This window comes from Pseudorasbora parva, chromosome 9 (assembly GCF_024679245.1).
Source record: "Pseudorasbora parva isolate DD20220531a chromosome 9, ASM2467924v1, whole genome shotgun sequence".
In the NCBI taxonomy this organism is placed as follows: domain Eukaryota; kingdom Metazoa; phylum Chordata; class Actinopteri; order Cypriniformes; family Gobionidae; genus Pseudorasbora; species Pseudorasbora parva.
This window is the reverse complement of record NC_090180.1, coordinates 48239018-48265876: the sequence shown is the minus strand read 5'-3', so window position 1 is coordinate 48265876 and position 26859 is coordinate 48239018. Positions and strand designations below refer to the sequence as shown.

The 26859-nt window shown below is 42.4% G+C and overlaps 1 protein-coding gene across 1 annotated transcript in view; it reads left to right on the top strand.

The window, feature by feature from the left end:
- The first annotated feature begins 6633 nt into the window (after positions 1-6633).
- The window catches only part of LOC137089798 (protein APCDD1-like), a 32492-nt gene continuing 12266 nt past the window's right edge, over positions 6634-26859 (top strand). Inside the window, exon 1 of the mRNA XM_067453367.1 lies at positions 6634-6890. Within this exon, the coding sequence (XP_067309468.1) occupies positions 6851-6890 (40 nt within the window). The 5' untranslated portion in view covers positions 6634-6850. The remainder of the gene's footprint in view (positions 6891-26859) is intronic.

Below are 26859 nucleotides of genomic sequence, written 5' to 3'. Positions count from 1 at the left end.
GCGGCAAAACGCGTAATTTTCACACATAAAAAACAGCAGAATCATCAAAAAAACATTAATTAGAAACAGAAGGATGAACCTCAACTGAGTGCTGGAATGTTTCGGGATAAACAGTGTGTCATTGTCTGTGGAGGGGCATAAATTAATAACAGTTTTTACATATTTATCTCAGATTTCATATTTATGATCTTCTGAATTCATCTTCCCGGATTCTATGTTCGTAAGTGACTGCAGATGTCATTGAAATAAAAGAGACTGGATGTGCTTCTATTAAATTATGGAATCAGACTTTGTGTTTTTTAATCCAAAATGAACACATTCTCCATGTCTAAGAAGGCAGCATGTCTGGAGCACAGCTCTGATGCCCTAACATGCCGTCTATGAAGGAAACTCACTGTTTTTTGGCACGGAGCCTTTGATTACTGAAGAGAGAAGGTAAAAACACCTTAACTCACTTTGATGTTTAATCAAAGCTGCATCCGAGCTTCCAAGAACGGAAGGGAGAGGGAATGAGAGAATATAGGAAAGGGGAAAAACGAGTGAAGTGAAGGAGGAAAATGAGTTAGAGTTGAGTAAGTGGAGCGCAGCCATAAGGATTAAACACTGCGGAGAGTGAATACCGCGGTAAACTCCATGGTAACAGAAGTCCACTAAACAATGAGATGAATAGAGCAGTTCTTATTCATTTTATCCATAGGGAACCTGATTTTTAAATTAAAGAGCTAATGTGAGCTCCGAGGTTGTCAATCTATAATTTTCTTTAAGCCATCCGAAAGCATTATTTCAATCGTTTTAAAAAAAAAAACATGTTTAATGAAAGAATTCTAGAAGGTAAAAAACTACATTACCCATGATTCTGTAAAGAAATCTACCAATCAGAGAAGTATAAGTCAAACATGCTTTAGCTCCGCCCACTCCCATGAAGCACCTCGAATGACATCATCGAGTCACGCTCTCGAACTACTTAAATACTATTGTTCATTGTTAGTTCATCTTAGTCAATGCACTGTAGTACTAATGTTAACAAAGGAAAGCGTAAACTAACTGATGTAGACACATGTAACACATCCCTGTTGGCAGTGCTAAAACTGGTGTCTGTTAGCCGCTGATTGTTTTGTCACTTTGACATCAAAGAGACACTGCTGGACAAGGTCAGAGGTCAAAGTGTGTTTTGACAGATGAATCTGTCAGTTTGGGAAACTGATACCTTTCAACTCACAGGACAGGCGCTGGTTTTCTCTCTCACACACACGAAGACTCTGGTCAACAAATCATGGTGGCTTTAATGAGCTTCTTAAAGAGGAGCATGCCAAATTCCCCAAAGTTCCAACAGTTCAAAGAGTCCCAACATTCTAAAGGTTCCAGCGACCCAAATTCCCCAAAGTTCCAACAGTTCAAAGAGTCCAAACATTCTAAAGGTTCCAATGGCCCAAATTCCCCAAAGTTCCAACAGTTCAAAGAGTCCCAACATTCTAAAGGTTCCAACGGCCCAAATTCCCCAAAGTTCCAAAAGTTCAAAGAGTCCCAACATTCTAAAGGTTCCAACGGCCCAAATTCCCCAAAGTTCCAACAGTTCAAAGAGTCCCAACATTCTAAAGGTTCCAGCGATCCAAATTCCCCAAAGTTCCAACAGTTCAAAGAGTCCCAACATTCTAAAGGTTCCACTGCCCCAAATTCCCCAAAGTTCCAACAGTTCAAAGAGTCCCAACATTCTAAAGGTTCCAACGGCCCAAATTCCCCAAAGTTCCAAAAGTTCAAAGAGTCCCAACATTCTAAAGGTTCCAACGGCCCAAATTCCCCAAAGTTCCAAAAGTTCAAAGAGTCCCAACATTCTAAAGGTTCCAACGGCCCAAATTCCCCAAAGTTCCAACAGTTCAAAGAGTCCCAACATTCTAAAGGTTCCAGCGATCCAAATTCCCCAAAGTTCCAACAGTTCAAAGAGTCCCAACATTCTAAAGGTTCCACTGCCCCAAATTCCCCAAAGTTCCAACAGTTCAAAGAGTCCCAACATTCTAAAGGTTCCAACGGCCCAAATTCCCCAAAGTTCCAAAAGTTCAAAGAGTCCCAACATTCTAAAGGTTCCAACGGCCCAAATTCCCCAAAGTTCCAAAAGTTCAAAGAGTCCCAACATTCTAAAGGTTCCAACGGCCCAAATTCCCCAAAGTTCCAACAGTTCAAAGAGTCCCAACATTCTAAAGGTTCCAGCGATCCAAATTCCCCAAAGTTCCAACAGTTCAAAGAGTCCCAACATTCTAAAGGTTCCAGCGATCCAAATTCCCCAAAGTTCCAACAGTTCAAAGAGTCCCAACATTCTAAAGGTTCCACTGGCCCAAATTCCCCAAAGTTCCAACAGTTCAAAGAGTCCCAACATTCTAAAGATTCCAGCGATCCAAATTCCCCAAAGTTCCAACAGTTCTAAGAGTCCCAACATTCAAAAGGTTCCAACAAACCAAATTCCCCAAAATTCCAAATACCAAAACAATTCTACGGTTTCAAGTGTTCCAAAGGTTCCAGGAACAAAACCTACAGTTTCCCCAAACACAAATCACAACACACTGCTCCAGCCGACCAATCAGAGCACAGTGTGCTTTAAAGAGGGAGGGACTTCATAGAGACAGGAACTAAAGAAAGTTACTGACAGACTGGGAAGAGAGGAGCCGCAACAATGGAGAATAAGAGGAAATAATCAACATTCAAGCAGGAGAGTAGAGCCAGAAAACAACATCAGTACATTATAAAAGGGCATAGGTCCTCTTTAAACAGATCAGCTGCTGTAAATCACCACAGTAGACATGATTCTGCTCACTCTGTACGAAGGCTTTCATTAAAGCTTCTGTCTTTGCTTTTCAAACCTCAGCCGTTACATTAGAACTGGAGGAATTGTGTGACAGCCAAAGAGTGCTGGTGAGCTTTTTGGTGAGCAATTTTGCAGGAGTGGTGTTTTACAGGATGTGGTTTTCCATAAAACATTAAGTTTGAACAATAGAGACAGGAAAAGTGAACAACGGCATTTGAAAGGAACAGATTGGTATGAAGTCACCACTTCAGAAGTTTTGCCAACATCTCTGTTTCCAACAATTCACAGCTGCCAGAGAGAGAGAGAGAGAGAGAGAGAGAGAGAGAGAGAGAGAGAGAGAGAGAGAGAGAGAGAGAGAGAGAGAGAGAGAGAGAGAGAGAGAGAGAGAGAGAGAGAGAGAGAGAGAGAGAGAGAGAGAGAGAGGAGAGAGAGAGCGCGTCTCACTCCCACTTAAATCCCGTCTGATTGTAGCCAAACCAAAAGATTAAAGTTCTTTGAACTGAGAGAAACTCAAGCCAGTCAGCCTGGTTTAAAGCTCGCCTTGTTTTGCTAATATGTCTCTCCATATGGTCACACCATTTCCATTCCTCTCAAAGGAAGGACTGAGACTCTGTCTGTCAGATGCAACATTTACAAAGACTTTTCTACATGTTACAAGAGATGTAGAAATAACATGTGGAGTCACTTTAGCACGACCAATGCATGAAGTCAGACACTGTTTTTCAAAGGGATAGTTGATAATTCTGTCATTTTTTTACTCTGTCTTGGCATGAAAAATACGCAAAGCAGCCTAGCATGCATTTAAAACAGCGTCAATGACAAAGAGATATAAAATGGTTACTTACGCCCTATTCGCAGGGGATTAGTTTTATCTGGGACCTCTGTTGATTTGTAATAATTGCAGAGAATGTCTGTGATCTTAATCCCGTGCGAATCGGCCATGTCTGAAATTTGTAAAGTAAAAATTCCCCCGCAAATGTTGACCATATTTCTCCGAACACAGAGGTTTTGCAAAGTTTTTGTTTCCTGTGCGCATTTCTATCTTCATCTTTCACGAAGAATGGAGGCTGCGATTCCCACACAGATTATACTTTCACTTTACAATGAATACCAATCTGGGAGCAAACTGCTTGAATGGTGTGTTTAATATTAATATTAATACTATTCATAATAAACCACATAACAACAGTTATGTACATCTAGCTTTGAAACTAGTTGAATCTTGTCAGCTTCTCACTCGTGGTAAATGAAATCTGAATCCTGCCTCAGTTCAGTTTTTAATCGTAGCGTCTGTTCTCTAACTGAACAAAATTATTTGTATTACTATAAAACAATCAAAACGATACACATAGTTATGATTTCATACAGCTATATCTATATAACGAAAAAAACATTTACAATTCTTGACGTCATATCCGGGAGATAAGTCAGTAAATTTGGGTAAAATCATAGGCTTTGCTTATCCGGTGCGAATGTGCCACACAAAACTCAGATGTGGGAGTCATTTCTAAATCACAGAGGTCCCCAGATAGGAAAAAAAATTAATTATCATCACAATAACGTTACAAGAACCCGTATGACTATCTTCTTCTAACGTGTGTGCGATATTGCACTTCTTATGATTTGTTTTTAAACCATTTGAGAAGAATGGAAATGGTGTGACTATATATTTGTGTGTGTGTGTATATATATATATATATATATATATATATATATATATATATATATATATATATATATATATATATATATATATATATACACAAATATATAGTTTTTTTTATTTATATATATATGGCACAGGCACTTATTTCCGAAGTGACATACACGCAAAAAAATGAACTTATGATGCTGTTCATTTTATTTAAGCAATTCATCTTGATTAAAGACCACTATATCAGGTTTCTGGTTCAAACGTAATTGATTCATGTTAAACTGACTTAAAATCGTTACTCTTTGGCATAACTTGATGTTTTTATTTTGAGATAACATGTTTCAATCAAGTAACCCAGTCAAACAGGACTTCACTTCCCATCATGCTTTGCAAAGGGGCTGAATTTGGAGAGGAAATGTTTAAATAAAGTGCTATTTTATGCATTTCGAGACTGTTTAATGTTTTGTTATGTTTGTATTTAAAAGTGTGTGTTATGTGTGTGTTTTTGGACGAAGTGTAGAGCGTGTGCTTGGGGTGAGGATCTGCTAATAACAATTAAAGTTGTTTTAATAATTAAAAAAACAACTACTTTGGGCAGGTCATGGATGTAACAGAGCCATCTAGCCAACACAATCTTATAATGTAAAAGGTTTTGTAAATATTATAAAAAATAGCATTTCACTAAATAAAAATAATCAATTAAACTATTAATATTAATTTCAGAGTAATTCAACTTAATAGTTTTGGACAAAAATAAGAATGTTAACCTGATTTGAACTGAACTAAATGGCATTGAATTAACTTTACGTACAAAAAATTACATTTACCGAAATAAACAATGTTAATTAAATTCAACATAACTCAATTACGTGGAACCTGCTGACATAAAAAAATAACGTAAATCCAACGTATGATTTTTTTGAGTGTACATTGCATTGAAGCATGCATTCCCTATAAATCGAACCTACAGGCATGCATGTCGACTTCATTATTGATAAAAACGTTAGCTCCGCCCACTGGAGTGTTAGTGAGATGACGAGGAGAGACGAATGGACTGAAAATACCATCACCTTTCAAAGCATCCGAACGCTAGGAATGAGCTTATTTATTTTCATCAATGTGAATGTCTCAGCTGAGCATTATTTATTCGCTTTCACTTTATTTCACTGTGGATTCTGTGGGAAATCAGTCGCAATTTCAGTCGCAAATAGACTTTTACGATACGGACTCGACAGTAACGCCACAACATGTGAGTGACTGTTCATTCTAATGCCTGATCTGAGACCAGTGATTATGTAATGATTCATGTACAGCCAGATGTTGAAGAAAATAATCTGTTATTTAAACTGTGATTAAATTATAAAGCTACACTCGCAGGAGCTGTCAATCAAAAGAGCGTGACTTTATTAGTTCTGGACTCGGACAAAAACTCCCGTAATAATCAACGCATCCCTTATTTACACTGTGTTTGCCAGTGATGACAGTAACCTAGTTACTTAGTAACGCGTTACTCTAATCTGACGACTTTTTTCCAGTAACTGAAGTTTCACAGCGGCCAATCACAGCAGTGGGCGTTTACACTGACGTCTCACAGCGGCCAATCACAGCAGTGGGCGTTTACACTGACGTCTCACAGCGGCCAATCACAGCAGTGGACGTTTACACTGACGTCTCACAGCGGCCAATCACAGCAGTGGGCGTTTACACTGACGTCTCACAGCGGCCAATCACAGCAGTGGGCGTTTACACTGACGTCTCACAGCGGCCAATCACAGCAGTGGGCGTTTACACTGACGTCTCACAGCAGACACACCCCTTCAAACAGCGTTCAGATCAGAGGTAAAAAAATTCCTTTTATTTCTAAATTATGACTAATTTTGATGTAAAAAAACATATTAACTTTATATTAACATTAACATATTAACCCAGGAAACATTACAAAACAATGCAGTTCATGACACCTTTGATGTATAATTGAACTAGATTTCATTAAAACAAGAAAAATAAATGTCCTCTACAAAAATATAGCTCTTCTAATAGGAGGAACTTCAACACACACACACACACACACACACACTCTCTCTCTCTCTCTCTCTCTCTCTCTCTCTCTCTCTCTCTCTCTCTCTCTCTCTCTCTCTCTCTCTCTCTCTCTCTCTCTCTCTCTCTCTCTCCTATGGGAACAGTAACTCCTTCTACATTAATCGATGTTTCTGTGTCGCGAGTGTTTCAGATGCTCGTGCTCGCGCGTCTCCAGTGCGTCTGCGCGCGACGCGCGGCGGGTCGGATGGATGTTGTCGGACTCGCGCGTTGAATCTTAAAAAACTTCGGATAAAAGAGAAACTTCCCGTGTGATTAATCTGAAGGTACCGAGCGAAAAGCGCGCGCATTGTGTGGGAATAATGATGCCTGTGTGTGTGCTGCTGCTCATGCTGTCGATGGGTGAGTGTCTCGTGTATTTTTATATTCACACAAATATAAATATCATTATGTTGGTATCGCGTGGACTGCAGCCTGTTAGTCGGGATATTTTTTCCAAAGAATATATGTTTATATAAATTGCACCTTAGATAGTATTCGAATGTGCTTTAAAATCTGATTTTTGTCACATTTCATCGTTCAAGTGCGTTTTTAATGAAACATTAATGACGTCATGTTATTAAAACTTAAATTGAGTTTGAGCTGCAGTGAAAATCATTTATGATGACGTGTGAACATCCGCTCAGCTTTGATGAAATATGACACAGATTCTGCAGAAAGTTTATTGAGGTATGTGTAATAGGTGAGATCTCATTAGAAACGGAGTTGATTTTCAGGGTGACTTTTGCACTTAATATTAGAGTCTCTAAAGTCAGATAAACCGAGAAAAGGTGTTTTGAAATATATTACATTTTACATAACGGCTATAAAACAGAAGAGCTCGGAAATGGTGTGTGTGTGTGTGTGTGTGTGTGTGTGTGAGAGAGAGAGAGAGAGAGAGAGAGAGAGAGAGAGAGAGAGAGAGAGAGAGAGAGTGTGTGTGTGTGTGTGTGTGTGTGTGTGTGTGTGTGTGTGTGTGTGTGTGTGTGTGTGTGTGTGTGTGTGTGTGGGCATGTTTTTGTGAAATATCAGGACACAAATGTGTATAATGACATGGGTATGACACAGGAGAGGATGAAATATTTATTTTATTTTATTTTTTAAGAAAGGGGGAACAATGCATATTAATGAACATTAAAACAAATGCAAAATATGCCAGATTATAGCCTTAGGCTTATTTCCATCTGCAGACCGCTGGCAGGTGGATGTCATACACAAAAGGACAAACCTATAGGCCTATAACACAACAAAACAGCGACAAGTTAATTAGAAAAAAAGAAAGAAATTAATTTACAGTTCATCTGTATTGCACCTAGTCTAAGAAAAAAGTAAATAAATAAATTATAAATTATAGATATTGCACAGGCAATATGAGGACATTACCCATGGCCCCACTTTACAAAAGGCTTATAAATCACACAGGAGGAGTTTTTATGAGAAAGTAAAAATGCAGAATGTTTCCTGTGATGTGTGTGCGTGCGTGCGTGCGTGTGCGTGTGTGTGTGTGCGTGTGTGTGTGTGTGTGTTGGGTAGGTTTAGGGGCAGTGTAGGGGGATAGACTGTACAGTTTGTACAGTGTAAAATCCATTACGCCTATAGAATGTCCCCACAATTCACAAAAACCTAACGTGTGTGTGTGTGTGTGTGTGTGTGTGTGTGTGTGTGTGTGTGTGTGTGTGTGTGTGTGTGTGTGTGTGTGTGTGTGTGTGTGTGAGAGTGAGTGAGTGAGTGAGTGAGTGAGTGAGTGAGTGAGTGAGTGAGTGAGTGAGTGAGTGAGTGCATGTGTGTGTGTAAGGGTTTACTATTAAGCATAACACATGTACATGTTTCTCTACACACACACACACACACACACACACACACACACACACACACACACACACACACACACACACACACACACACACACACACACGATGATAGCTGGAGTGTCACGTGGGAAGGCCAGCGGTCACTGACTGCGTTTGACCGTTTCATCAGCTGGAAATCACAAACGTTTGGCAGCCGCTTCAAACGGAGCAGGGAGATAAAAAAGATATTTTCATACACACTTTCTCTCCAGTGTGTTTAAGAGAATCTAACGTTCAATTAAGTGGCGCATTATAGCGGCCTTTCCCAGCAGCCATAAAACCAGTCGTCAGGGCAGATTAGAGTGAGCCGAGGATTTATAGAGGGAAAAACCTCAGGATCAGGTCAAAGAGAAGCCTGTGGATGAGTGTGTGTGTGTGTGTGTGTGTGTGTGTAAGTGTGTGTGTGTGTGTGTGTGTGTGTGTGTGTGTGTGTGTGTGTGTGTGTGTGTGTGTGCCAGAACGGCAACTTTAGGAGCGTCTCACGTGGAGTCGACTGAAAACTACAGCCTCGCGAGATCTGAGCCACAACATGAGAACAAGCAGAACATCTCGGTTAGTTCAGCCCAAAATGAAATGTCTGTCATTAACTCCTCCCCCTAATGTCGCTCCACACCCGTAAGACCTCCGTTCATCTTCGCACACAGTTTAAGATATTTTATATTTAGTCCGAGAGCGTATGCAAGTGTATGCACACTATACTGTCCATGTCCAGAAAGGGAATAAAAACATCATCACAGTAGTCCATATGAGACATCAGTGGGTTAATTAGAGTCTCTTGAAGCATCCAAAATACATTTGGGTCCAAAAATAACAAAAACTACGACTTTATTCAGCATTGGCTTCTCTTCCGGGTTTGTGTTCAATCCTCAAATAAAGATTCAAACGGTTATGAGTCAGCGAATCGATTCATGATTCGGATCACGTGTCAAACTGCTGAAATCACGAGACATTGGCGATCCGAATCATGAATCGATTCACTGACTCATAACCGTTTGAATCTTTATTTGAGGATTGAACACAAACGCGGAAGAGAAGCCAATGCTGAATTTCACAATTATCTGGGAAATTTATTACAAATATAATATAATTAATTCTGTCAAATTGATTAATTGCATTCCAAATTAAAATTCTGTGTTTACATAGTGTGTGTACTGTATATATATATATAAAAATACACACTGATTCATGTATATATTTAAGTGTGTGTGTGTGTGTGCGTGCGTGCGTGTGCGTGCGTGCGTGTGTGTGTGTGGGGGGGCATGTTTTTGTGACATATGGGGACACAAATGTGTATAACGCCATGGGTATGACAGGGTGATGAGGGTGATACCTTCGACACAGATTGTCATTTCTAATTTGAAATAATTTAGTTAGTTTTATTGTTAAACTATAACATTTAATTGAAATTAAATGTTTACATTAAATGTAAATTAATTAAAAATATATATTGTAAATGCGCAATTCAAGGTGCAGCACTGTGTGCTTTGCGACACGACGTCAATAAACGTCAGCAAATGAAATGAAATAATGGAGAAATCAAGGCAGTGGCACACAGACAAGAGACATTTTTAAAAAGCTCGGCAAGATGCGTTTTTATTCACAGAAGTCTAATCAAAGGCAGTGTGTCTAGTTTGCTAAAAGTCTGTTCCTTTTTTAAAAGAGTATAATCTCCGTCGTCATTATGAATCTTTATCATTGTGTATTTGGCATTGAACTGTATTTTACATTGAACACTTGGGGATTGTTGCCCATTTAATTGTTCATTAAAATGCAACACTTTACAAATAAAACTGCATTAGTTAATCAGATTAAAGTTGTTTTATATTTATTTTATTACACGGCTCTGTGAAATACTTGATTCTGATTGGTCAATCGCGCATTCCAGCGGTATGTTATTTCCAGATAACACACACCGCTCATCCGGGTACTGCGAGTTATCTTGACCGGTTCTACTTCTGTGCTTAACGCTGGCGCCATCTTGTGGCTTAAACAGCCGTGGGTTACAATGGAAGACTTCAAGGCGGGTTTCCTTTATAACGTTTTAAATATGGATATTTTTCTGACACAAACGCATCGATTGGAATCAGAAGGCTCTATTAACCCATCGGAGTCGTGTGGAGCACGTTATTTGACGGACAGCTGCATTTAATGGACTTCAGAAACAGCTCCAACTACTGCTGGGATTAACGCTAGCCTGGACTTTTTAAATATAACTCTGATTGTATTTGTCTGACAGAAGAATGTCATAAACACCTATAATGACCTGAGGGTGAGTAAATCATAGGCTTGGTTTCATCTTTGGCTGAACTAACCCTTTCAGCATTCATTCTCAACATTTAGCAGCAATAGATAAAGGCTTAAAGCAGTCTGGAACTGTTTTCCTTCGCGGAAGCTTTGCGGAAGAGCTAATAAAATATTCAATCTCAAGACAATATTTAGTGTGTAATAATTATTTATTTAAGACCAGTAGCCGTGTAATAAGCGGGATACTGTCCACCCAGCCGGTTGTTATCGCAGAATAAACCCCTTCAGAGTCACACAAGATCTAAACCTGATCACTGTCTGGGTTTATTCTGCGATAACACAGCTGGGTGGACATTATCCCTTACTTAAACATTATGAAGTAAATAAACCCATAGCAACTTTATTGTAATACAGTTTGATTTATGAATTTTTTTTAAATTACTTAGGCCCACGGCTCTCAATCAAATTAGATTTTTGGCCCTTCATAGGAAAAAGTTTGGGCACTCCTGCTTTAAGGCAACCAGGGAATTTGTTTTTTAAATATTTTTTTACAGTGTAGTAAAATCTGGCTTGTGTGGAAAGGGTCAAACCATGCTTGTTACAAATAACCCCGCGTTAGGTTGTGCCCCGCGCTCCCCTACATGCTTTTTGTTGACAATAAAGCATAAAAAAGAGCAGAAAGAAAAGCCCCCCCCCAAAAAAAATCAAAAAAGAGGAGTGTAGAGCGTTTGCTGTAACGTTCCCTGTCAGCTGGTTTCCTCCTCTAAATACATGTGGTGTGTCTCTATTCTTATCCACATGAAACCTTTCCTCCATTGAATCATGCATCTATTAAAACGTCTACAAGCTCATAAACTTGTGTATATAATGGGAATTAACGAGAGGGCCGTTAAAGCGGCTCTCCGGAAGAGCGGCCCTCAGACGCTGAATGCAGATGGAGGGCCGTGTGGTGAAAAGCTTGAGGATGGAGTTGTGTTGGGACTCAATGGTTCTGGAGCTCGTGTGTGTTTGGAGCCAGCTGGAAATGTTCTCGTGGTTTTTGGTCTCGAAAGCACTGCGGACGCTTTGATTGAGATAGACGGCCAACGCTGGGAACCAAACCGAGTGTTTTAACAACGGAAGGATGAAAATGCTCATGATTTGTCATGAATTAGTGTGAGAAACAAGACGGAAACACAATGCACTGCAAAAAATGCTTTTTTTTTACTAATTCTTACATCAAGAAACGTTTACGAGACAAGTAAAAATGATTGTCTTGTTTTGGGAAAAAATAACTCAAAATGAAGAGAGTTTTTGCTTAAAATAAGATAAATAATCTGCCAATGGGGTGAGAAAAATAATCTTAAAACAACATTAATTTACTTACCTCACTGGCAGATTATTTATCTTATTTTAAGCAAAAACTCTCTTCATTTTGAGTTATTTTTCCCCAAAACAAGACAATTACTTTCACTCGTCTAGTAAATACTTCTTGTTTTAAGAACTTTTAGATGTTTTGACTCGAAACAAGAGAAAAATGCTAAGTAAGAAAAGCATTTTTTACAGTGTATTAACTTCTCTGATGGGTTTAACCGTGACCGGCTAATATCACAGATCACAGTAAAGCACTAATGTGTTCATGTCTGCAGGACAAATGCTTTCCTATACACTCTTCATTGGCAGAACCTTTGACATCCATGTAATCTTTCCGTTGCACTACAAGGAAACCTTATACTTACTATGGCTTCACTGTGAAAACCGCCTTTTGGAAGCTTTTTTAAAAAAGTAGAACTCGCTACAAAGACAGACGATTTCTGTCCACCTTTGTCCAACTTTCCAGTATTGCTTTAGAAGCAGGACATGCAGAGGATAAAGATACTGTGTGTTATGCTGTATTATGTTGTAATGGTCAGGCGTGTTGTAATGGGTCAGGGGTGTTGTAATGGGTCAGGTGTGTTGTAATGGGTCAGGCGTGTTGTAATGGGTCGGGCGTGTTGTAATGGGTCAGGTGTCTTGTGTTGTAATGGGTCAGGTGTCTTGTGTTGTAATGGTCAGGTGTGTTGTAATGGGTCAGGTGTCTTGTGTTGTAATGGTCAGGTGTGTTGTAATGGTTCAGGTGTGTTGTAATGGTCAGGTGTGTTGTAATGGTTCAGGTGTGTTGTAATGGGTCAGGTGTCTTGTGTTGTAATGGTCAGGTGTGTTGTAATGGGTCAGGCGTTTTGTAATGGGTCAGGTGTGTTGTAATGGGTCAGGCGTGTTGTAATGGGTCAGGCGTGTTGTAATGGGTCAGGTGTATTGTGTTGTAATGGGTCAGGCGTGTTGTGTTGTAATGGTCAGGTGTGTTGTAATGGGTCAGGTGTCTTGTGTTGTAATGGGTCAGGTGTCTTGTGTTGTAATGGGTCAGGCGTTTTGTAATGGGTCAGGTGTGTTGTAATGGGTCAGGCGTGTTGTAATGGGTCAGGCGTGTTGTAATGGGTCAGGCGTGTTGTAATGGGTCAGGCGTGTTGTAATGGGTCAGGCGTGTTGTAATGGGTCAGGCCTGTTGTAATGGGTCAGGTGTGTTGTAATGGGTCAGGCGTGTTGTAATGGGTCAGGTGTGTTGTAATGGGTCAGGTGTCTTGTGTTGTAATGGTCAGGTGTGTTGTAATGGGTCAGGTGTCTTGTGTTGTAATGGGTCAGGCGTGTTGTAATGGGTCAGGCGTGTTGTAATGGGTCAGGGGTGTTGTAACGGGTCAGGCGTGTTGTAACGGGTCAGGCGTGTTGTAACGGGTCAGGTGTGTTGTAATGGGTCAGGTGTGTTGTAATGGGTCAGGGGTGTTGTAATGGGTCAGGGGTGTTGTAACGGGTCAGGCGTGTTGTAACGGGTCAGGTGTGTTGTAATGGGTCAGGTGTGTTGTAATGGTCAGGTGTGTTGTAATGGTCAGGTGTGTTGTAATGGGTCAGGCGTGTTGTAAGGGGTCAGGCGTGTTGTAATGGGTCAGGCGTGTTGTAATGGGTCAGGCGTGTTGTAATGGGTCAGGTGTGTTGTAATGGTCAGGTGTGTTGTAATGGTCAGGTGTGTTGTAATGGTCAGGTGTGTTGTAATGGGTCAGGCGTGTTGTAATGGTCAGGTGTGTTGTAATGGGTCAGGTGTCTTGTGTTGTAATGGGTCAGGCGTTTTGTAATGGGTCAGGTGTGTTGTAATGGGTCAGGCGTGTTGTAATGGGTCAGGCGTGTTGTAATGGGTCAGGGGTGTTGTAATGGGTCAGGTGTGTTGTAATGGGTCAGGCGTGTTGTAATGGGTCAGGTGTGTTGTAATGGGTCAGGCGTGTTGTAATGGGTCAGGCGTGTTGTAATGGGTCAGGCCTGTTGTAATGGGTCAGGTGTGTTGTAATGGGTCAGGTGTGTTGTAATGGGTCAGGCCTGTTGTAATGGGTCAGGTGTGTTGTAATGGGTCAGGTGTGTTGTAATGGGTCAGGTGTGTTGTAATGGGTCAGGTGTGTTGTAATGGGTCAGGCCTGTTGTAATGGGTCAGGTGTGTTGTAATGGGTCAGGTGTGTTGTAATGGGTCAGGTGTGTTGTAATGGGTCAGGCCTGTTGTAATGGGTCAGGTGTGTTGTAATGGGTCAGGTGTGTTGTAATGGGTCAGGCCTGTTGTAATGGGTCAGGTGTGTTGTAATGGGTCAGGTGTGTTGTAATGGGTCAGGCCTGTTGTAATGGGTCAGGTGTGTTGTAATGGGTCAGGTGTGTTGTAATGGGTCAGGCGTGTTGTAATGGGTCAGGCATGTTGTAATGGGTCAGGCGTGTTGTAATGGGTCAGGCGTGTTGTAATGGGTCAGGCGTGTTGTAATGGGTCAGGCGTGTTGTAATGGGTCAGGCCTGTTGTAATGGGTCAGGTGTGTTGTAATGGGTCAGGTGTGTTGTAATGGGTCAGGTGTGTTGTAATGGGTCAGGTGTGTTGTAATGGGTCAGGCGTGTTGTAATGGGTCAGGCCTGTTGTAATGGGTCAGGCGTGTTGTAATGGGTCAGGCGTGTTGTAATGGGTCAGGTGTGTTGTAATGGGTCAGGTGTGTTGTAATGGGTCAGGCCTGTTGTAATGGGTCAGGCGTGTTGTAATGGGTCAGGCGTGTTGTAATGGGTCAGGTGTGTTGTAATGGGTCAGGCCTGTTGTAATGGGTCAGGCGTGTTGTAATGGGTCAGGTGTGTTGTAATGGGTCAGGCCTGTTGTAATGGGTCAGGCGTGTTGTAATGGGTCAGGCCTGTTGTAATGGGTCAGGCCTGTTGTAATGGGTCAGGTGTGTTGTAATGGGTCAGGTGTGTTGTAATGGGTCAGGCCTGTTGTAATGGGTCAGGTGTGTTGTAATGGGTCAGGTGTGTTGTAATGGTCAGGCGTGTTGTAATGGTCAGGCGTGTTGTAATGGGTCAGGTGTGTTGTAATGGGTCAGGGGTGTTGTAATGGGTCAGGTGTGTTGTGATGGGTCAGGCGTGTTGTAATGGGTCAGGCCTGTTGTAATGGGTCAGGTGTGTTGTAATGGGTCAGGTGTGTTGTAATGGGTCAGGTGTGTTGTAATGGGTCAGGTGTGTTGTAATGGGTCAGGTGTGTTGTAATGGGTCAGGCGTGTTGTAATGGGTCAGGTGTGTTGTAATGGGTCAGGTGTGTTGTAATGGGTGAGGCCTGTTGTAATGGGTCAGGTGTGTTGTAATGGGTCAGGTGTGTTGTAATGGGTCAGGCCTGTTGTAATGGGTCAGGCCTGTTGTAATGGGTCAGGTGTGTTGTAATGGGTCAGGCCTGTTGTAATGGTCAGGTGTGTTGTAATGGGTCAGGTGTGTTGTAATGGGTCAGGTGTGTTGTAATGGGTCAGGCCTGTTGTAATGGGTCAGGTGTGTTGTAATGGGTCAGGTGTGTTGTAATGGGTCAGGTGTGTTGTAATGGGTCAGGCGTGTTGTAATGGGTCAGGCCTGTTGTGATGGGTCAGGCGTGTTGTGATGGGTCAGGTGTGTTGTGATGGGTCAGGCGTGTTGTAATGGGTCAGGCGTGTTGTAATGGGTCAGGCGTGTTGCAATGGGTCAGGCCTGTTGTAATGGGTCAGGTGTGTTGTAATGGTCAGGTGTGTTGTAATGGGTCAGGCCTGTTGTAATGGGTCAGGCCTGTTGTAATGGGTCAGGCGTGTTGTAATGGGTCAGGCGTGTTGTAATGGGTCAGGTGTGTTGTAATGGGTCAGGTGTGTTGTAATGGGTCAGGTGTGTTGTAATGGTTCAGGTGTGTTGTAATGGGTCAGGCCTGTTGTAATGGGTCAGGCGTGTTGTGATGGGTCAGGCGTGTTGTAATGGGTCAGGCGTGTTGTAATGGGTCAGGCGTGTTGTAATGGGTCAGGTGTGTTGTAATGGTCAGGCGTGTTGTAATGGTCAGGCGTGTTGTAATGGTCAGGCGTGTTGTAAAGGGTCAGGCGTGTTGTAATGGGTCAGGTGTGTTGTAATGGGTCAGGTGTGTTGTAATGGGTCAGGTGTGTTGTAATGGTCAGGCGTGTTGTAAAGGGTCAGGCGTGTTGTGATGGGTCAGGTGTGTTGTAATGGGTCAGGTGTGTTGTAATGGGTCAGGTGTGTTGTAATGGGTCAGGTGTGTTGTAATGGTTCAGGTGTGTTGTAATGGGTCAGGCCTGTTGTAATGGGTCAGGCGTGTTGTGATGGGTCAGGTGTGTTGTAATGGGTCAGGCGTGTTGTAATGGGTCAGGCGTGTTGTAATGGGTCAGGCGTGTTGTAATGGTCAGGCGTGTTGTAATGGTCAGGCGTGTTGTAAAGGGTCAGGTGTGTTGTAATGGTCAGGCGTGTTGTAATGGGTCAGGTGTGTTGTGTTGTAATGGTCAGGCGTGTTGTAATGGGTCAGGCGTGTTGTAATGGGTCAGGCGTGTTGTAATGGGTCAGGTGTGTTGTGTTGTAATGGTCAGGCGTGTTGTAATGGTCAGGCGTGTTGTAATGGGTCAGGCGTGTTGTGTTGTAATGGTCAGGTGTGTTGTGTTGTAATGGTCAGGCGTGTTGTAATGGGTCAGGTGTGTTGTGTTGTAATGGTCAGGCGTGTTGTAATGGGTCAGGTGTGTTGTGTTGTAATGGTCAGGCGTGTTGTAATGGTCAGGCGTGTTGTAATGGGTCAGGTGTGTTGTGTTGTAATGGTCAGGCGTGTTGTAATGGTCAGGCGTGTTGTAATGGTCAGGCGTGTTGTAATAGGTCAGGTGTGTTGTGTTGTAATGGTCAGGCGTGTTGTAATGGTCAGGCGTGTTGTAATGGGTCAGGTGTGTTCTAATGGTTAGGTGTGTTGTAATTTGTCAGGTGTGTTGTAATGGTCAGGCGTGTTCTAATGGTTAGGTGTGTTGTAATGGGTCAGGTGTGTTATAAGGGGTCAGGCGTGTTGTAATGGGTCAGGTGTGTTGTAAGGGGTCAGGCGTGTTGTAATGGGTCAGGCGTGTTGTAATGGGTCAGGCATGTTGTAATGGGTCAGGTGTGTTGTAATGGGTCAGGCATGTTGTAATGGGTCAGGTGTGTTGTAATGGGTCAGGCGTGTTGTGATGGGTCAGGTGTGTTGTAATGGGTCAGGCGTGTTGTAATGGGTCAGGCGTGTTGTAATGGGTCAGGTGTGTTGTAATGGGTCAGGTGTGTTGTAATGGGTCAGGTGTGTTGTAATGGGTCAGGCGTGTTGTAATGGGTCAGGTGTGTTGTAATGGGTCAGGCGTGTTGTAATGGGTCAGGTGTGTTGTAATGGGTCAGGCGTGTTGTAATGGGTCAGGCGTGTTGTAATGGGTCAGGTGTGTTGTAATGGGTCAGGCGTGTTGTAATGGTCAGGTGTGTTGTAATGGTCAGGTGTGTTGTAATGGGTCAGGTGTGTTGTAATGGGTCAGGGGTGTTGTAATGGGTCAGGTGTGTTGTAATGGGTCAGGTGTGTTGTAATGGTCAGGTGTGTTGTAATGGGTCAGGTGTGTTGCAATGGGTCAGGTGTGTTGTAATGGGTCAGGGGTGTTGTAATGGGTCAGGTGTGTTGTAATGGGTCAGGTGTGTTGTAATGGGTCAGGGGTGTTGTAATGGGTCAGGTGTGTTGTAATGGGTCAGGTGTGTTGTAATGGGTCAGGGGTGTTGTAATGGGTCAGGCCTGTTGTAATGGTCAGGCGTGTTGTAATGGGTCAGGTGTGTTGTAATGGGTCAGGGGTGTTGTAATGGGTCAGGCCTGTTGTAATGGGTCAGGTGTGTTGTAATGGGTCAGGTGTGTTGTAATGGGTCAGGGGTGTTGTAATGGGTCAGGTGTGTTGTAATGGGTCAGGAGTGTTGTAATGGGTCAGGCGTGTTGTAATGGTCAGGCGTGTTGTAATGGGTCAGGTGTGTTGTAATGGGTCAGGTGTGTTGTAATGGGTCAGGCGTGTTGTAATGGTCAGGGGTGTTGTAATGGGTCAGGTGTGTTGTAATGGTCAGGTGTGTTGTAATGGGTCAGGTGTGTTGTAATGGTCTGGTGTGTTGTAATGGTCAGCGTGTTGTAATGGGTCAGGTGTGTTGTAATGGTCTGGTGTGTTGTAATGGTCAGCGTGTTGTAATGGGTCAGGCGTGTTGTAATGGGTCAGGTGTGTTGTAATGGGTCAGGTGTGTTGTAATGGTCAGGTGTGTTGTAATGGGTCAGGCGTGTTGTAATGGTCAGGCGTGTTGTAATGGTCAGGTGTGTTGTAATGGTCAGGTGTGTTGTAATGGGTCAGGTGTGTTGTAATGGGTCAGGTGTGTTGTAATGGTCAGGTGTGTTGTAATGGTCAGGTGTGTTGTAATGGGTCAGGCGTGTTGTAATGGTCAGGCGTGTTGTAATGGGTCAGGTGTGTTGTAATGGTCAGGTGTGTTGTAATGGTCAGGCGTGTTGTAATGGTCAGGTGTGTTGTAATGGTCAGGTGTGTTGTAATGGTCAGGTGTGTTGTAATGGGTCAGGCCTGTTGTAATGGGTCAGGTGTGTTGTAATGGGTCAGGTGTGTTGTAATGGTCAGGCGTGTTGTAATGGTCAGGCGTGTTGTAATGGGTCAGGTGTGTTGTAATGGTCAGGCGTGTTGTAATGGTCAGGCGTGTTGTAATGGGTCAGGTGTGTTGTAATGGTCAGGTGTGTTGTAATGGTCAGGCGTGTTGTAATGGGTCAGGCGTGTTGTAATGGTCAGGTGTGTTGTAATGGGTCAGGCCTGTTGTAATGGGTCAGGCGTGTTGTAATGGTCAGGTGTGTTGTAATGGTCAGGTGTGTTGTAATGGTCAGGTGTGTTGTAATGGGTCAGGTGTGTTGTAATGGGTCAGGTGTGTTGTAATGGTCAGGTGTGTTGTAATGGGTCAGGCGTGTTGTAATGGTCAGGTGTGTTGTAATGGTCAGGCGTGTTGTAATGGGTCAGGTGTGTTGTAATGGTCAGGTGTGTTGTAATGGTCAGGCGTGTTGTAATGGTCAGGTGTGTTGTAATGGTCAGGTGTGTTGTAATGGTCAGGTGTGTTGTAATGGGTCAGGCCTGTTGTAATGGGTCAGGTGTGTTGTAATGGGTCAGGTGTGTTGTAATGGTCAGGCGTGTTGTAATGGTCAGGCGTGTTGTAATGGGTCAGGCGTGTTGTAATGGTCAGGTGTGTTGTAATGGTCAGGCGTGTTGTAATGGGTCAGGTGTGTTGTAATGGTCAGGTGTGTTGTAATGGTCAGGCGTGTTGTAATGGTCAGGTGTGTTGTAATGGTCAGGTGTGTTGTAATGGGTCAGGTGTGTTGTAATGGGTCAGGTGTGTTGTAATGGTCATGTGTGTTGTAATGGGTCAGGTGTGTTGTAATGGTCAAGCGTGTTGTAATGGGTCAGGTGTGTTGTAATGGTCAGGCGTGTTGTAATGGGTCAGGGGTGTTGTAATGGTCAGGTGTGTTGTAATGGGTCAGGTGTGTTGTAATGGTCAGGCGTGTTGTAATGGGTCAGGTGTGTTGTAATGGTCAGGTGTGTTGTAATGGGTCAGGCCTGTTGTAATGGGTCAGGCCTGTTGTAATGGGTCAGGCGTGTTGTAATGGGTCAGGCCTGTTGTAATGGGTCAGGTGTGTTGTAATGGGTCAGGGGTGTTGTAATGGTCAGGCGTGTTGTAATGGTCAGGCGTGTTGTAATGGGTCAGGTGTGTTGTAATGGTCAGGTGTGTTGTAATGGGTCAGGCCTGTTGTAATGGGTCAGGCCTGTTGTAATGGGTCAGGCGTGTTGTAATGGGTCAGGCGTGTTGTAATGGGTCAGGTGTGTTGTAATGGGTCAGGCGTGTTGTAATGGGTCAGGTGTGTTGTAATGGGTCAGGCGTGTTGTAATGGGTCAGGTGTGTTGTAATGGGTCAGGCGTGTTGTAATGGTCAGGTGTGTTGTAATGTGTCAGGTGTGTTGTAATGGGTCAGGCGTGTTGTAATGGTCAGGTGTGTTGTAATGGTCAGGCGTGTTGTAATGGGTCAGGTGTGTTGTAATGGTCAGGTGTGTTGTAATGGGTCAGGCCTGTTGTAATGGGTCAGGCCTGTTGTAATGGGTCAGGCGTGTTGTAATGGGTCAGGCGTGTTGTAATGGGTCAGGTGTGTTGTAATGGGTCAGGTGTGTTGTAATGGGTCAGGCGTGTTGTAATGGGTCAGGCGTGTTGTAATGGGTCAGGCCTGTTGTAATGGGTCAGGCCTGTTGTAATGGGTCAGGCGTGTTGTAATGGGTCAGGCGTGTTGTAATGGGTCAGGCCTGTTGTAATGGGTCAGGCCTGTTGTAATGGGTCAGGCGTGTTGTAATGGGTCAGGCGTGTTGTAATGGGTCAGGTGTGTTGTAATGGGTCAGGCGTGTTGTAATGGGTCAGGCGTGTTGTAATGGGTCAGGCCTGTTGTAATGGGTCAGGCCTGTTGTAATGGGTCAGGCGTGTTGTAATGGGTCAGGCGTGTTGTAATGGGTCAGGTGTGTTGTAATGGGTCAGGCGTGTTGTAATGGGTCAGGTGTGTTGTAATGGGTCAGGCGTGTTGTAATGGTCAGGTGTGTTGTAATGTGTCAGGTGTGTTGTAATGGTCAGGTGTGTTGTAATGGTCAGGCGTGTTGTAATGGGTCAGGTGTGTTGTAATGGTCAGGCGTGTTGTAACGGGTCAGGTGTGTTGTAACGGGTCAGGTGTGTTGTAATGGGTCAGGCGTGTTGTAATGGGTCAGGCGTGTTGTAATGGGTCAGGTGTGTTGTAATGGGTCAGGCGTGTTGTAATGGGTCAGGCGTGTTGTAATGGGTCAAGCGTGTTGTAATGGGTCAGGCGTGTTTTAATGGTCAGCCGTGTTGTAATGGTCAGGTGTGTTGTAATGGGTCAGGTGTGTTGTAATGGGTCAGGCGTGTTGTAATGGTCAGCCGTGTTGTAACGGGTCAGGCTTGTTGTAACGGGTCAGGCGTGTTGTAATGGTCAGCCGTGTTGTAATGGTCAGGTGTGTTGTAATGGTCAGGTGTGTTGTAATGGGTCAGGTGTGTTGTAATGGTCAGGTGTGTTGTAATGGGTCAGGTGTGTTGTAATGGGTCAGGCGTGTTGTAACGGGTCAGGTGTGTTGTAACGGGTCAGGTGTGTTGTAATGGTCAGCCGTGTTGTAATGGTCAGGCGTGTTGTAATGGTCAGGCGTGTTGTAATGGGTCAGGTGTGTTGTGTTGTAATGGGTCAGGCGTGTTGTAATGGTCAGGCGTGTTGTAATGGGTCAGGCGTGTTGTAACGGGTCAGGTGTGTTGTAACGGGTCAGGTGTGTTGTAATGGTCAGCCGTGTTGTAATGGTCAGGCGTGTTGTAATGGTCAGGTGTGTTGCAATGGGTCAGGTTTGTTGTAATGGTCAGGCGTGTGAGGTACTAAGAGGAGGGGTTTGCACACGTGCGGTTGGCCGGCGGTCAGAGTCGATGTGCAAACGTTTCTCAGGAGAGAGATGGCTTTGATATGAGTGAAGCAGCGGAGCATTACTAATGTTTGCAGCTGTGCTGGCCGGAGTTTAGTGTTCCGTTAGGATCCGTAAAGATAACACGGATGAAGGGTGAATAGGGGAATATATATCAACATACTCCCACAGTTATTTCATTACTTTAAGAATGGCAAACATTTCTTCTATTGCAAGTTGTTTAAATATGCAAAGCTATTGAAAGAAGTTACAGCTCAGTCTGACATCATTATGAATTATGAATTTTTAAGTAGCCTGCAATGCATTAGTCATTATGGAAGATTATGTATTTGATCAGCCATTTAGGAAATTGTTTATTTTGTTACTTAAACTTGTCATACACTGATACTACTGATATTTACTTATAGCTCAAGTGTGTAAAGAAATGAAAATAACAATATATTATATAGTAGGCCTATATAGAAATGTGTGTAAATAACGCAATAACGCGCTCAAGCTCCAATGGTCTGCAGTTCTTTGATTATTTTGACTCTGATCGGATCATTTGAATCAGTGAGTTGTTGACTGGAGACTCACTCTGAACAGATCATTTGAATCAGTGAGTTGTTGACTTGAGACTCGCTCTGATCGGATCATTTGAAACAGTGAGTTGTTGACTGGAGACTCGCTCTGATCGGATCATTTGAATCAGTGAGTTGTTGACTGGAGACTCGCTTTGAACAGATCATTTGAATCAGTGAGTTGTTGACTGGAGACTCACTCTGATCGGATCATTTGAATCAGTGAGTTGTTGACTGGAGACTCACTCTGATCGGATCATTTGAATCAGTGAGTTGTTGACTGGAGACTCACTCTGATCGGATCATTTGAATCAGTAAGTTGTTGACTGGAGACTCGCTCTGATCGGATCATTTGAATCAGTGAGTTGTTGACTGGAGACTCACTCTGATCGGATCATTTGAATCAGTAAGTTGTTGACTGGAGACTCACTCTGATCGGATCATTTGAATCAATGAGTTGTTGACTAGAGACTCACTCTGATCCAAGGTTATTTTCGTAAACGAAAACTGAAACTAAGACTAAAACTATTGGTCAAAAAACATTTTCGTAAACTGAAATAAAATTTAAAAATCTGAATAAATAAAAAACTAAAACTAAACGAAACTAACTACTCTTACTAAAAAAACTAACTGAAATAAAATAATAATTAGCAAAAATAAATATTCGTTTTCGTTGTTAATAAGCTTTCTTTAATGAGGTGGAAAATCTGACTGTGGCGGTTGAGGGAGTGTCTATTGCGCCACTGCGCGTCAAGTGATCTGAGGAGGAGATTAACCGCTGTCCTGTGACGGACGCGTGCAGACAGGCAACACATCGCTAGTCCTAAACGGGAGTTCACAAAGAATCAATGCGTCCGTGGCAGTGAAAGGGGAAATAACACAAGGTAATGAGATGCACGTTGAACTTCTTTTAAGCTCACTGCTTTAGAATGCCGTTTCTTACGCGACGAGAGACGCAGGCGCAAAAGTCAGCAACTATATTAGCAAATAACGTTACTAGCCTACTGTGCGTTTGAGATTTCATGTTTGCATAATATTGACAGGCTCAAAGGTGTTATCATAATCATTTACTACTAATAATATTATTATCTGTGTGGAGACATTTCCCCACAAAGTAGGGAATGCCAGGACACACACACACACACAGGTTTGTTTCACTATATAAGTGAGGACATTGCATGGACTTCCATTGATTTTATATCAGGTTAATGATATTTTATATCTCCTAACTCAATTCCTATCCCTAAACCTACCCATCCCAAGAACGTGCAAAACAATAGATTTAAATAAAAACATGTTTTGGCCGATTTATAAGCCTTTTTAACCAGTGAGGACCAGTCAAATGCCCTCACTAGTCAGTTATCATAATATTTGACTAGATAAGTGAGGACATTGGTCCCCTTTACAATTATAACACAATACACACACACACTCTCTCTCTCTCTCTCTCTCTCTCTCTCTCTCTCTCTCTCTCTCTCTCTCTCAATTATTGCACAACAAACACACACACACACACACACACACGCACGCACACACACATGTCTGGTGCGCTATCTTTGTGGGGACTTGCCATATAGACGGTTTTTATACCATACAAACCATATTTTCTATCCCCTTACACTGCCCCTGCCCCTAAACCTACCCATCACAGGAAACATTCTGCATTTTTACATTTTCAAAAGAACTCATTATGTATGATTTATAAGCTTTTGTACCCATGGGGACCTCAATTTAGGTCCCCACGGTGACACGAGTCTGTGTGCATTCAGTTTGAAGTCCTCACCAGGCTAGAAAAACATGTACACACACACACACACACACACACACACACACACACACACACACACACAGAGCAAAACAGTGTGTAGACACTGCTAGCCTACATTGTACTACTGAAGAAATTAAAATAAGCTTTTAATTGTTTAACAATATTTCATCTGTTATGAGTGAGTTTGTCTGGAATTTATAATTTTTACTTTTATATTTTAAGTTGCATCTATTTTGTTCTTTAAGATAGATCCTGTATAGGTCATAGTTTGACTCAAGCTTTTTTGCTCAAAGGTGAAGACCCAACTTTATGCATGTTTTGTAAGACTGTCCTGGGTTTAAACAATAATGCTTGTTTATCAAGTTATTTCACTTAAGGATGTTTAGTAAGATTAAACTCTAATCTGTTAATTAAACTTTGCTGAAATTAAAAACCTTGATTTGGTCTCTACACTTCATTATGGTAACTCTGCTAAACTATAATTACTAAAACTAAAACTGAAACTAAATAAATAAAAACTAAATAGAAATGTATTTGCAAAATAAAAACTAAACTAAAACTAGCAAAACCATTTGTAAAACTAACTAAAACTAAACTGAAATTTGTAGCAAAATTGAAAACGATAATAAAATAAAAACTAATTTAAAAAAGCAAAACTATAATAACCTTGCTCTGATCGTATCATTTGAATCAGTGGGTTGTTGACTGGAGACTCGCTCTGATCGGATCATTTGAATCAGTGGGTTGTTGACTGGAGACTCGCTCTGATCGGATCATTTGAATCAGTGAGTTGTTGACTGGAGACTCACTCTGATAGGATTATTTGAATCAGTGAGTCGTTGACTGGAGACTCGCTCTGAACAGATCATTTGAATCAGTGAGTTGTTGACTGGAGACTCACTCTGATCGGATCATTTGAATCAGTGAGTTGTTGACTGGAGACTCGCTCTGATCGGATCATTTGAATCAGTGAGTTGTTGACTGGAGACTCGCTCTGAACAGATAATTTGAATCAGTGAGTCGTTGACTGGAGACTCACTCTGATAGGATTATTTGAATCAGTGAGTCATTGACTGGAGACTCACTCTGAACAGATCATTTGAATCAGTGAGTCGTTGACTGGAGACTCACTCTGAACAGATCATTTGAATCAGTGAGTCGTTGACTGGAGACTCACTCTGAACAGATCATTTGAATCAGTGAGTCGTTGACTGGAGACTCCAGTAATAAAATACTTGATTAATGTCCACCACTGTCAAGTGCAATAAAAGAATCACTTAAATGTGTATCTTGGTGCTGAATTGTGTAAACACTTTGTTTGTACTTTTTTAGATGATTGTTTCAGCTCTATTTTAATGGTTTCACATGGTTATTTTGCAGTCTGCAGTGCTCTCTTGACTCTGATTCAGGCGGCTGAAGTCTCCTAAAGTTTCCTACTTTGGGAATGAATCTGGTGATGTTCCTGGTCGTGCGGTGGAATGCGCGTTCATGTGGATTACAGACCTGAAGCCTCAGGCACTAAAATTCTTTCATTTCCGAGGTTTAGTCCTCGAATTCTGCAGCTATTGGAGGTTTTTCTCCTTTCATCTGGCACCCGTATGCAGGTCCTGATCGCGGGCCAGAAATGTGTTTGGTGTTATCTCAACCATGAGCTTTAGTTTCTCCCAGTGTCATTACACGAGATTTAAAAATGAATTATAATACCTCATCTCTGTCCAGAGCACCAGCATGTTCCCACATTCATTAAAGGCCGTTATATCCTCTAACATTCACACTGATTCTGATGTGTGTGTGTGTGTGTTGTGTTTCTACACAAGTTCATTGTGGTCATGTGATCTAAACAATGTGTAGTTAGTGTCTTTAAAACCATGAATTATTACAGTGTTTACTTTCAGATCTTTTTACATTCATGTGGGCATTTCTCAAGTATTTACAGTACGAATTAACCCTTTCAGTGCTGACAAAAACTGAAATTATACCTGGTAATTCAAAGTGCTTTACATTAATTTCATTCTTAATGTAAGATCATAGATAGATATGTCGATAATATTAAATAAATATACTTTCGTCAGGTTAGATACTGATTATTAATCACTCAAACCCCTTTATCTAAACCTCTTTACTTACCCTAGCAACCACTTACTTCAGCCTAGCAACCAGCCCTTAGACCTTCATTGAAAAATAGATGAGAGTGCGATTAACCAGAACATCGTAGAGACACGTGAGCTTGGCTCTTTTTATTTGGGCAGACATCTAGTCTTTCAGTTCATCCCTGCTAACTGTCTAACCACCCCTAGCAACCATTTAGAGCACCCTAGTAACCAGCCCTTAGACTGAGTTAAAAAAAAATAGATGAGAGCGCGATGAATCATCATTGTTGAGCGACGTGAGTTCGGCTCTTTTGATTTGGGCAGACATCCAGTCTAATAGTTTAACCCTTCTAACTGGCTAAACACCCCTAGCAAACCATTTAGAGCACCCTAGCAACCAGCCCTTAGACTCCCTTTGAAAAATAGATGAGTGGGCGATGAATCAGAACATCGTAGAGACACGTGAGTTCGACTCTTTTGATTTGGGCAGACATCCAGTCTACTAGTTTAACCCTTCTAACTGTTTAACCACACCCTAGAAACCGTTTAGAGCGTCCTAGCAACCAGCCCTTAAAATGAGTTTAAAAAATAGATGAGAGGGCGATGAATCAGAACATTGTAGAGCGACGTGAGTTTGGCTCTTTTGATTTGGGCAGACATCTGGTCTATCAGTTTATCCCTGCTAACTGTCTAACCACACCCTAACAACCATTTAGAGCACCCTAGCAACCAGCCCTAACACTCCCTTTGAAAAATAGATGAGTGGGCGATTATTCAGAACATCGCATGGACACGTGAGTTTTGCTCTTTTGACTTGGGCAGACATTAAATCTATTAGTTTATCCCTTTTAATTTTCTAACCACACCCTAGCAACTATTTAGTGCACCCTAGCAACCAGCCCTTAGACTTCCATTTAAAAATATATATGAGAGCGCGATGAATCAGATCATTGTAGAGACACGTGTTTGGCTCTTTCAATTTG